We start from the raw sequence: 13,517 nt of genomic DNA, 5'->3' as shown, positions 1-13,517 counted from the left end.
ATTAACTTTGCCTTTTCATTCAAAATTTGTCAGACATTGTTCAATCGTGGAAACGAAAATACAAACAATTTGCGTGTGCATTCGAATTAAGTGACAATTTTAACATCAAGACATTTGCAAATTCACTGTAAAAAGTAAAGGCTGCTCTTCTTAACTTAAACTTACTTGAATTGGTAACGCCTAAAAAAATATGTTTTATAAACTTAAAATTTCTTATTTTAAGTAAAAATTAGGGTAAAAAATTTGGTTACACCTAAAAAAAAATAGGTTTTATAAACTTAAAATTTCTCACTTTAACTCTTTCACCGCCATTGACGAGATATCTCGTCAATTAAGAAAAGACGCTTCCCCGCCAATGACGAGATTTTCCGTCTTTCCGCAATACCGCTATTATCCACCCTTCCGCAACTTTTTAAACCCGGAAGTATTGCCCTATGGAAAGCCGCTGCATGTCCGTGTCTGTTTTAAAGATCGCTCTGAATGGGATCTCTATGAAAAGTCAGTCACAAAAATGGAATTATCTCTGCTTTTTGCTCAAAATGTGGTGTTTTGCAGAAACCTACCCATATTCAAAAGCTGATTACAAAAGAACTACTGAAGGTAGGATGAAACGATTTTTTTGTTTGAAAGCAGAGGGTCTGTTCTTTCATTTGGTATATTGTATGTTTATATATTTAAAGAAGAACATTTTCTGGAAGGCATTAAACTTTGGTGAAAATCATGAAAAACGCTGGCGCTGGCTGGCAACTTTTAAAAAAAACGCTGGCGGTGAAAGAGTTAAGTGAAATATTAAGGTTAATTAAAGCAAAAAAATACTTCGATTGCTTACACCTAAAAAAAACATTTTATGAACTTAAAATTTCTCACTTTAAGTGAAATATTAAGGTTAAACATTTTTTAAAAAAAATACTTCAATTGGTTACACCTAAAAAATATGTTTTATAAACTTAAAATTTCTTACTTTAAGTGAAATATTAAGATTAATAAAAAAAAACTTCAATTGCTTAAACCTAAAAAAAAAAACATTTTATGAACTTAAAATTTTTCACTTAAAGTGAAAGATTAAGGTAAATTTCTTAAAAAAATGCTTTAATTGGTTACACCTAAAGGTTACACCTAAAAAAAATGTCTTATAAACTTAAAATTTCTCACTTTAAGTTAAATATTAAGGTTAAACATTTTTTTTAAAAAATACCTTCAATTGGTTACACCTAAAAAAAAATAGGTTTTATAAACTTAAAATTTCTCACTTTAAGTGAAATATTAAGATTAATAAAAAAAAACTTCAATTGCTTAAACCTAAAAAAAAAAACATTTTATGAACTTAAAATGTTTCACTTTAAGTGAAAGATTAAGGTAAATTTCTTAAAAAAATGCTTTAATTGGTTACACCTAAAAAAAATGTCTTATAAACTTAAAATTTCTCACTTTAAGTTAAATATTAAGGTTAAACATTTTTTTAAAAAAATATTTTAATTGGTTACACCTAAAAAAAACTTTTATAAACTTGAAATTTCTCACTTTAAGTGAAAAATTAAGGTAAAAAAAACTTTTAAAAATTGCTTTAATTGGTTACAACTAAAAAATACGTTTTATAAACTTAAAATTCCTCACTTGAAGTGAAATATTAAGGTAAAAAAAAAACTATTTCAATTGGTTATACCTAAAAAAATATGTTTTATAAACTTAAAATTTCTCACTTTAAGTGAAATATTAGAGTTAAAAAAAATTACTTCAATTGGCAAAAAATGTGAAAAATTAAGCTAAATTTAAAAAAAAAAATGCTTTACTTGGTTTCATCTAAAGAAATAAAGATGAAAAAACTTAAACAAATCTTATAATTATAAAACCTAAAATATTTAAACATTTACTTAATTTTTCACTCAAAGTGAGGAAATTTTAATTAAAAAAAAAACTTATTTTTAGGTTGATCCAATGGTCAGGTTACAAAATTGCAATTCGTATTTGAATTAAAGGAACATTTTAATCAATTTTAAGACATTCAATGCTGTAAACATTGTTTAAAATGCCAGCTAAAGAACTTGTGTGTCTATGTATTACAATAAAATTCAAAATGTAAATGTTTTCAGATTAGTAATAGAATTGATTTAGATCAGGTTTGTCAACATATACCATTTGTGCGTTATTTTCGTTTAGATTTTTGCAGGTTCAGGTTATACAGCACAATTCAAAATGAAAAAGATTTCATTCTTATTTTGCCTCCCATCTAAACAATGCTCACGTCTCTTTCAACTCACTCTTCCCTTGCGTTTCTGGATGCCTGCACATGTAAAACGGCTCTCGGCTCACATCATTATCTGCGACGGCTACCCCGAAGTTGACAGATATTAGCATAGATGCATTTCCTCCACAACAAATCATTTTAAGGCGAACCAGGAATCGTGCTTGGCCGTTGAAGAATCTAAGATCATTAACTCATCCAGACACACATTCCCAGACTGTAGCGCTCGTGGGTCAGACCCTGCTAAGCAATTATCATCATGTGTGCATTATTCAGCGAGGCTACTGGCCTTCACACCTGCTCTCCCGGGTACAGACAGGTAGCTTAAGCAGCCGTTTCTATCCCCAGACATCCAATTATCAGCCTGGGCACCACGTTCACCTTTAAGCTTGTTTTTATCTGCTTTTGTTTGGTTCTGGTTTAACCACAATTTGATTCACTTCATGACCAAATAACAGTATATTTAATGGAGACCCACATTTCAAGGTGTTGTGAAAACAGGCAGTACTACACCCAGATGTCTCATTTGCTGAAACTACATTGGTAAAGCACTGTATTAGCAGCAAAGATGTACAAATGTAGTATTTTATAAATATAAAATACAAAATTTCTTTGAAAATTCATCCGATCTTACCCCAAGTCAAGCCATTTAGATGTTTACAGGTATGTTAAAGTATAGTGATATTGTTACTGTAGCTCAGGTGCAGCTTAAAAACAGAAATGAAACCCAAACGTCACAGGCCTAAAGCAAATCTTACAAAAACTCGTAAAATATGTACAAATTTGCATTCCATTTTGTTGGTCAGACACAATTATTGTATGCATTTGGGAGATGACTGAAAGTGCATTGAAGGCATATGTTTTTATCAGTAAGCGTATTCCCTCATAATTGAACCTGCAACTTTTGCTTTGGTAACACAATGCTCTACTAGTTGAGCTAAATGAAGCGCTGTTATACCAGCAAGCACTTAACTGTAAGCCTGTTGGATATATGTTCTAGGTATCTACCATTAATTGCTATTCCCTTCACATTGTGGAATTGAAGGCAGACACAAAGCCCCTGGTGATTTAAAGCGAACAGGGGCCGTAACGCACCATGAAATGAAGGCCTCAGTGTGACCGCTTCCCTATACGACGCACGATCATAATTCCAGCGTTCTCATCTCTCATCCGCAAAACTTCAGAGCCTATTACTTTTCTCCTGTTGTGATATCGTTTTTTCGCCGGTCCTACATCAGTATTTCTGTCTTCACTCCAAACCTCAATAAAATCGAAACAAAAGTTTCCGGGATTTCCTTTTCACATGCATTTTTTTCATCTACAAATCTCTTTTTATTGTCACATCCTGATAAAGCTACATTACAATTTGAGTCCCAGCTTTTGAACAGAACAAGGTGGCAGATATGATTTTTATTTGGCTCGCCAACTTCGGCACAAAGTTCTCTGGAGTTGGAAGGCATTAAATTGAATAATTTCTTCTTCTGCTATTTTCTTAAGATAACGCTTCTTTAACAATGAGAATGAGGCTGGAATAGATCATTTCGAGTGCCTTCGGTATCTTGAGGACGATGCGGAGTGCCGTCTTTAAATAACCTGCAGTAATTTCTTCCTGTAATAGCTGTTTGCACCATTTGACCTTGAAGTGGAAACTATACATAACTTTATACTTCAGAAAATGTGTTAATACCTTCAAATATTTGATCCTTCTGAACTGGTTTTACTTTGGTTTAACATCAGAGACAAACCTTTAGAGGGTGTGCACACCAAAGCTTTTAAAAGTGTCTGAAAATGTCAGGCGGACGCCGACTGGCAGGTTTTTTTCAGCTGGGCACTTTGATTGCTATGAACGATGCGCCGGTTGGTTGTTGTGATATTTGTCCCGCCCCTCCTTCACTGTGATAGTGACATTGGCGAGCTGAGCTTTTCACACAAAGTTGAATATTTTGCAACGCTCAGCGAGAAAAAACGCCAGCTGCAGGCTTTTTTGAAAGCGTTGTGCTTCCACTGGAAACAATTGAAAACATCCGCCGGCATAAATGCTTTGGTGTGCACACCTGCTTAGTGTTCAAATTTTTTTTACGTATTAATGTTAATCAAATAAAAATAGGAAAGATCCGCAAACTGTTATATTCCCTTTATTCATAAAAAAACAACTGGCAACGTTTGGATTAGTAAAGATCTTCGTTGGGCGCAATGTTTTTCTAATCCAAACTTGATCCTGCATCATTTGGATGTGCAGATCTTTGTCTGCGCAAACCAGAGTTCGAGCTGATCAACAAGTACGTTCTCTATCAACCAATCAAAAGACACGGGTGAAGAAAGCATGGTAAACCAAAGCTTCTCTACCTGCAGTACATAGGCAAATTGATCAACAGCGACATACCACCATCAGTTGACGAAATAAAAACAGCAGCAAGAAACAAAACGGAATGGAAGAAGATTGTTGACGCCTGCAAATCACAAATATTTGCAGCCGACTGATGATGATGATGATGACTTTCCATTAGTCTTAAATGTATGAATAAAATGCTTAGGCCTAACAATATTTTAAATAATTACATTAAAATATTAAAGTCACAATGAAACGGAAATAGTGCTTGTCTAATTTTTCTCGTCATGACATGAGTGAAAATGCTTCTGAAATGTAAAAAAGGTAGGGCTTGACTTTAGTTCGTCTATCTAGAATGAATTGGATCATTGGAAATTGGGTCATGTTGCTATTTGCTAATCGTTGCAATCTTTTCCTGGACCCCACCCACCTGCCATGCCTTGTAAAGAGAGATCGTTCCGAGGAGGAGATGAGATTTGATTTTTGATTAAAGATTTTGAGGGCACATAAACTTTAAAAAAATAATGAAGCTCACAGATAAGTCATTTGTAAAAAAAAAAGATATATTTTTTTCTTCGAAAGGTTTTTAATTTTTAATTTCATTGTAACTTTAAGGTCAAATAAAAAAACTATTAGGTTTAACTAGAGCTGCACGATTAATCGTTAAAGATTGTGATCTTGATTCGACCCCCCCAAATGATCCTGATCCAGCATTATATATTTAAGGAGGAAAGACGCAATCTCGTCAGTTCTCTCGACATCACGCGATCACAGCGGCCGCGATGACGTCTTGATGTCACATTTATTATTGCACAAGCCAGATGTGTTCGTATTCACTTCACTGATACAGCGGATGCTTTTGCCGAGAAGTTAGACAGAAAGAAACAGAAATTAAAGACAATGCAGAGCAATGCGCAGGTACGTCCGACAAGAACCTTGATGTTGTTTTAGTACCAAAAAGAGGATCTTTTTTCGGATCTTATCCCTTCCTAAAGGGTTTTTAGCAGAGGGGGAAACATTAGCTGCGTCCAAATAACCACACTTGCTGTCTTTGCACTTGAACACTTGACTGCTTACATTACGTTTTCCTGTATTTGGCCCAAGTGTAGTGGGCGTGAAGATTAAGCGTGCATGTAGATTTATTCACCCGATGGACGTTCACGCCGCCAGCGAGAGCGTCAAAAAATACTCAAATGCATTCTCTGGAATCCTCTCAAGCGGAGGTTTCCGCCTTCCGATTGGTTGCTGCCGATTGTTTCCGCCTTGCGATTGGTGTCCGCCGAACCGAGTCATAGCTCATTACCATAAAGTAATGTTAATCCATGTCAATTTAAAATGTATATTTAAAAAAAAATTATAAAATGAATACATAATCACTCTACAATTAACATTAACTGAATTTAAATATTATGTACACTTTCAGAAGCATAATTCTTTGCACCTGTAAAAACTAATGTTAAACTAATGTTCAGGGGTTGTACATCTTTAAAATTAACAAAGTTCTTGAGAATCGTGATCTTTATTTTAAGCAAAAGAATCGTGATTCTCATTTTATACAGAATCGTGCAGCCCTAGATTTAACATCTTTTTACATTGTCTTTAGACTTTTAATATTTGATTTCTACTGTAAATATCTTGTGTAGTTTTGTGTTTTTATGAATTCAGATAGTATTTTTTACCATGCAGAACATTTATAAGTCATGCTTACATTTGAGTTCAGATGCAAACGCCGCAAAACGCCACCATAGTCAAAAATGAGATGATAATATAAACACGAAAGCTCTCTGCACTTATTATATGTTCATCAAATACTAAAGCTCAAATCTGATTAATTGTGATTCAGAAATACCGCTTTGTTGGCAAAATCCATTAAATGTCGCATCCCTTTTACAGGCAAGTTCTCTAAGTGATAAGTCAAGACGTTAAATTGAGCGAGTCAGATTTAAATTGTCAAGCTGTACGTTTTTACTCGGTTGAAAGAGGTTTACTCAAATATATTAGGATATTGACCAAAATGTGCCTTTTACATCAATTCAGAAAGGACAGTAAAGTGTGAGATAGGGTGGGATTGGGAAATGACCATGTATGGATCACATTCAATCTTAAGTCTATTGTGAGTACTTGGACCTGAATACGAACACGATTTTGGCAGCCACATGAATCACAGCGTCCCCTAATGTGTGGTTCAGTATCTTCATAAACATTTTCATTTTATTTGCATATAATGAAAATAAGGCATTCCAATTACTGACTAAAAACCTTTTCATTGCCCTTAACATGAGCCTAAACATAAGAGCTTGTTAAAAAAAATTTAAATTTTCAAGAAAACATGTCAGACGCACTTAACATCTGAACTCTTCATTTGTTGGCTGTGGACCTGCATGTAATTTAAACATTTCACCTTGCATGCAGTAATACATTAACACATCCTGTCCACATTGACGTGTGACTAATTTGACTTGCGTCTCTCAACTGATGGATAAATTTGCACCAAATTAGACAGAGTCTGATTAGATGCACAGCCTTTGACATCCACCAGAAAAGATATTTTCACCTTTATCTCCTTCCAGTACATTGTGCTATCTTTACTCTTTATGATTACACGGTCTGTTGCATTTTGTTATTTGTGTTTAGCATTGTTTCCCCTTTGCTGTGCTGTAGGTGACTGTATCAGAACAGATCTAGATAAGGTCGGCGCTACTGCTTTAATCTATATACGCACACTTCACGCTTATCACTTGTGCTTGTCATAAATTAAGATGCACCCTTCAACAAATTTAAATGAAAAAAATGATCACTCGTTCCTTCAAAAGAGATTTCTGCACGTCCTGTCAGTCTTTCATAGATTCTAATCACATTGCTGGAATTATTCAAGTTTCACGCAGACAAGAGAGAATTTACATGAAAATTAATCATTGTTCCCTTCAGAAATTCCCTCCGCGATGAAAGACGCCTGAACCTTTTCTTAATGAGAGCCGTAAGAAGCGTTCGCCGTCTGCTTAGAGAGATAACTCACCGTGTTTCATGTAAATCTACCGTAGTTGTACGACAAATAGCTACGGACGTCACACGACAACAATGAAGGGCAAGGCCAACAATTACTCTCTAAAAGCCAATGCAAGTCAAGCAAAGTAACCTCTTAGCATATAAGATGGGGCCAATTAGAGTCGCACGGAGAGAAAAATGCACGTATTTAAGTCTTGCTTGCTTCATAATGTCGAGAGTCCTGTAGTACATTTGATGAGTGAATAACTGAGCTTGTTCACATGTCAATGGGTGCATAAATAATGTGTTTTTCTAAGAACCTTAAATAACAATGCTGTATCTTATAGCAATTTGTGCATATTTTACAAGGTGGCTAATTTTGTATTAATTTTCGCACACTTTAAAAAAAGCAGCATGAAGTTAAAACAACTTGGTTTTGCACGTTAATTCAACCGTCTTTTTTAAGTTTTGACAGAATAAGTTGACAACCTTTAATTTGTTAAGTTAAAATTACAAAAATATATGTTGATTTGCCCCACGACATTATGGTTAGGGGTGGGGCTTCATTGTTGTTCTTTTAATGACAATTGTAAGTTTTTGTACGATTCACATTGTACGAATTAGCAACGGTTTAAAATATGTACACTGTAAAAACATGCAGCATGAAGTTAAAAAAAGATTCAACCTACTATTATAAGTTTTGATAAGTTGACATCATTTCTAAAAACAAGATGGAATTGTTTAACTTACTTTGTAAAGTTAACGTTACAAAAATTGATGTTGATTTGACAAAAATGTTGCGTATTGTTTACATCCACGTCTGTTAGTTTTGAGGTCCATACTGTATATATTAAAGGTTGCATTTAAAAGATTGATATCAGAAGGCAGTAAATGTGTACAGTATGTTGATGAGTGATGCAACTTTTGTATCCCACAGGATACAGGAACTTAAAGATCTCGGAGACCTTTCCCCCCACTGGGACAACATGAGGAAAGAGGTCATCTCTCGCTATGACCAGATCATTAAAGAATACCAGCACATACTCGCTGAACTGGAGAAACTTACTGGTAAGTGATGAAGTTCACACACACACAACATTCTGCCTCTAATTTGCATGCATGCAGCTCTAAATGAGTTTTTTTTTCAGTGCGAGTTTACGCAATTTGCATTTAGCATGCGCTTGATCGATAGTCCCGGTCGTACAGAAGAACAATTTTTTCATCCGCATTCATGCATGATTTCTCAGTTCATCAATTTTTTATGTGCGGCTCACTGTTAGCTGTCAAATTGAATGAAAGATTAAACTTGAATGCTTTCACGTGGTTGCCAGTTGAACAGGAAAATCCACAGTTGGGCGCGTGGCAATTTTATTGCCGACTCTGTTGCAGTAACATACAGTACTGTATATTAAGCGTGCCATTTTATTTCCTTTTTTTCATTTTCTTAATGTTGCAAGGTTGTCGCATTGTAGCAGCTGAGTGAATTACAATGTAGCCATAGTTACTATGTTTGAATCGAGTAAAAAGAACGAGGTGAACAAGAATGATTAAATTAGTGCGATTATGATTTTGTGTGATTTTCTGCTGCGTTTCCGCCGGCTCCTAATGGCACGCTTTCAAACTGTCTGCGTACTTTAAGTGTGGGTGGTATGACCAGAATCTTGGTAACGGTTTATAGCATTATTTAACTTCTTGGTGGCGTTTCAATTAAAAATGGTTTAAAACATTATATATCATAATCAAGTGAGTTAAGTACTTGACAAATGAGAGGCACTTCATCTTCTTTGATTATTCCCTCTGTGCAATTGAAACATGTTGGGTGCACAGCAAAGGATACAATTAGTGTAGCTTTACGTTTTGTCACACTTCAAAACTAAATTGCAAATTGCAAAAGGTTAAACTCTGCATTCTAATTGATTCACATTCTTAGCTTAAGTTACAATGTTACTCAGCAGCCAACAAGGAACCCTGACATTTTATTTCCCACCCTGTATTAAAATACAGTTTAAAGTCACAATGAAACAGAAGTAGCGATTGTCTTATTTTCCTCAATGTGACGTATATCCGAGTTAAATGGCTTCTGAAATGAAAAAAGGTAGGCATGGACTTGAATTGGTCCATTAAGAATTTATTGGATTTTTGAAAGTTGGGTCACGCTGCTATATGCTAATCGCTGCGATCTTTTCTGCTGTAAAGTTGGGCATTTTAAAGGCGGATGGCACAATTTTGAAAAAGCGCTTTGGAAAAGGAAGTCGGGCCGAGTACCAAAACACACATGTAGCCAATCAGCATGAGGGGTGTGTCTTCAAACCAAAATAATCGTTGCCTGGTTTGCGTATGTGTGGTAGCCTGGTTAGCCAGACCTACATCAAGATGTAAGGTCTGGCAACTCTTCACACAAACGGCTCAATGCAAGGGGCGGGATATAAGGTTGTCCCTCAAAATGCCTCTGCACGCAATAGGATAGCGCTATGACCAATCAGAGCAACGAAGAACGAAGTTTTCAAGTAGGAACCGTCGCAGCTCTGTCGTCATCATGTTAAGCCCGCCCCACAGACGCTACACACGATGTGATTGGCCTGACCAAATTTTGGTTTTTGGAGCTGTTAAGTGTATTGTGAGTGCCTAGACTAAACCCTGGCAGCAAATATATTTTGCGGCCGCTAGGGTGCGTCTAGATTTCTAGGCTATATGTGTGGGGCAGGTCTATCAAAAGAAGGTCCAGATTCTATTGGGGTAGGGGCGTGTTTGTTTAGGTGATTTCAAATGTCAACATTGGCTTTCAGAGATCATGCATCCCGCCTTTAACATGGAGGTCTATGGGAATTGACTTTCTTTTGGAGTCAGCCTCTAGTGGCCCGTCGATGAATTGCAGTTTAAGTCACTTTCGTATTGGCTTCATCAAAGAGTGAAAGGTTGCCTCTCGGTGCAAACACAAACTTATTCAAAACTCAAACAATGACTTACGATTATATTCTGCTTATGTGACAGAGATTTTAACATACATCAACATACATTTTATATGGTACTTGAACAAATTAAGTTTAAGCAACATGTTTTTCTAACTTTTATCAACTTGTCACAAGTCAAAACTTTAAAAAGTAGGTTGAATTGACTTGAATGATTAAAGGAACAGTATGTAGGATTGTGGCCAAAACTGGTACTGCAATCACACAACTGGTGGCCAATACACAAAACGACAACATAAACATCAGTTGAGGGCTGCAACTCCACTTTTTAAATGACAATATCCTGGCCTGACCACTTTTGTTAGTGATATTAGTATTTGAAATTAAAATGATTTCTAAATGTCTAGTGAGATATCAGGGCCATTTTAGGATTAATTGATATACATTTCTTACATACTCTTCCTTTAAGTTGCTTAAATTTCATGCCGCACAGTGTAATGTAAAATGTGCATACATGACTTATTTTTCACCACTTTGGCGCCCCCAGGGGGTGCACACCTCACACTTTGAAAGCCCCTGGTCAATGGCATCATAAGCACATTTTTTAAGAGTGTACTGTATACCTTCAGCATGATCCTCCCCAGCCGTGCATGGCCTAAATTCATGATCCATATCAGGGATAAAAAATAAAAACAGAGCACTGAATTTCAGGATTTGTCAGCAGCTGTCCACAAGCAAAAAAATAGAGAGATGTCAGGTTATTCTGTTGAGTTCTGTTGAGTTCAATCCTGTTTGCTGGACAGTAGATGCCCTTGTGTCCTCTTCCAGTCATTTTTTTTTAATCTCATCTGAGATCTCTTCTGTATCTCAATTGTGTCTCCTGGACAGGAGTGAGATGGAATGAAGAGCAAAGGAAGATGCTGAGGTCTGTGGCTCTTCAGCATGTAGATATGAGTATGTGCACTTTGCTGTAAAGTGTAAAGAACTTGGTTTAAAAATATTAATGCTAACAAAACCTTGAGAAAGTCACTGAGTATTGGAAACGAGCTGTATATGCACCTTCTGTCCTGTGGGATGTTGCCATAATCCACCGCAGTACCACTGCAGAGTATTAATTATTGATAGCTCATGTTATCAGTTATAATATGGTTGGCAACTTGTGGCTCAGGAGAGCGTTTGGTTTTCAGTCATCGCTTCACTAAAGGGCAGGTCTGTTCTCTCGCCGGCCCCCCTAACCCCAGGGCGGCATCGCAGGTGCCCGCGCAGTGTTTCTCCTCAGGTTAAATTCATTTTTAATTAGACAGGCGTGACTCTTCAGTACTTCAGAGTGTGTTAGCTAATGAATTAATCATTTTCTGTTAGCATTGTTTGCAGTCACTGGAGTTAACGGCTCTGCGAGCTAATCCTGTTGTTTGTCAGACCTTCCGTGCGCTTTTGTGGCCTTGGGTGGAGAAACCGGCCTTAGGTGGAAAGCAGAGCAGAACCAATCCCAACAAAGTCTCGGCTGAGCGAAGATGTATAATATACAGTGATAATTGGCAGGGATGCTTTCTGGATTGTTCTTAAAGAAAATCAGCTTAGTCATAACTTGTAGGGCTTTTGTTTTCCGCCAAAGCTGCCCGTGTGATACACAGTCATTCACTACATTTCCTAATGTTGTAGATGATGAATCTACAAGAGCGGCGGTGCTGGCAACATGCTCCGTGAAACTAAGCTGATCATCAATTACCACTCCCAGGTTTCTGGCTGTCCTAAAAGGCGTAATGGTCGTATATTACGTCATCTGGGACTAATGATGTGTTAAAATCATGCCAGATAAATCGTATTTATGAGATGAATGCGTGTGATGTCACCACAAAGTTGTAAACATTAGTGGGAAACTTTAGCGACATCTAGCAGTGAGACTGGGAATTGCAACCAACGGCTCAGTCCACAGCTCACCCCTATCTTTCGAAACGCATAAAGAAGCTACAGTAGCCACCACAGGACAAACACATCTTCGTTTGAGACAATGTAGTGACACACTCTATAGAGAAGTTTGACCCTTTTGGGCTACTGTAGAAACATGACAGCGCAAAAAGGCGACTTCCATGATAAGAGTCCAGCGTTGTATGTAGATATAAATGGCTCATTCTAAGGAAATTAAAATTATACAGTTTATTTTGTAAGGTCTTTATACACCACTGCTATATAGATAATAGTTAATAATATAATTCAATATTATATTAAAGATAATATATTCTACGGAAATGTCAATGTTCTGTCAGTAGCCTTTACAGAAATATTACACTTGAAACACCCTTTAGGGTTAGATTTTTTTTATATTTTAAAATGAAACAATATGTTATTTGAACAATCACACCTTCTTGAGCCATCAATGTAGCAATATTTGATTTTAATTAATTAATTAGAATTTCAAGCACCACAGAACAGAGGTGCTCGTCCGCACAATCATGTACAGGAAAAATGCTTTATTTTGAGATCAAAAACAGTGTTTTCTTCCATTTAAAATACAATAATGTGTCCATAACTATCACAAATATGATGTAAATTACATTAAAAGACAAAATGCTGAATAAATATTATAAAATATATAATGTAAGTAGTGGTCCCCTGGAGTTACTGTTTAACAAAAAAGCTCTTATTTTTAAATGAAAATCACACTGATGACATCACTTGAATTTCTTCTTTCAATTTCCTGGAGATCTTTGAAGAGACGCCCATATAAGTCCACTGTCTCTTTTCAGTTATCAGAACTCTTTTCATTTATCTCATGATTTCATATGAAGCTTTTAGTTTAAGTCACTGGTATGACCTCCTTTATTGTTTGGGAATTGCAAAAACTAGAATACAAATGGATTAAACTACTTAATTTAGTAAGTATACAAGGATTGACAACATGTGGTTTGATACTTTGCAGCAGAAATTTTATAAAATGCAGTTTTTATGAAAATTGTCACTGGTGTTACCGTCACTGGTGTTACCATCCTTATGGGTAACACCAGTGAAGATCAGTAACACCAGTGACTGTTACTGTGTTTTTTTTTTCTTT

General features: G+C 36.0%; 1 protein-coding gene across 4 annotated transcripts in view; it reads left to right on the top strand.

The window, feature by feature from the left end:
• The window catches only part of inpp4b (inositol polyphosphate-4-phosphatase type II B), a 160,791-nt gene that overhangs the window by 81,891 nt on the left and 65,383 nt on the right, over positions 1 to 13,517 (top strand). For all 4 annotated transcript variants that reach the window (XM_065295211.2, XM_065295210.2, XM_065295212.2 and 1 more), the window contains one exon: positions 8,494 to 8,624. In XM_065295211.2, the coding sequence (XP_065151283.1) occupies positions 8,494 to 8,624 (131 nt within the window). The remainder of the gene's footprint in view (positions 1 to 8,493; positions 8,625 to 13,517) is intronic.

This window comes from Paramisgurnus dabryanus, chromosome 4, assembly GCF_030506205.2.
Source record: "Paramisgurnus dabryanus chromosome 4, PD_genome_1.1, whole genome shotgun sequence".
In the NCBI taxonomy this organism is placed as follows: Eukaryota; Metazoa; Chordata; class Actinopteri; order Cypriniformes; family Cobitidae; genus Paramisgurnus; species Paramisgurnus dabryanus.
This window is presented reverse-complemented; position numbering and strand designations above follow the sequence as displayed.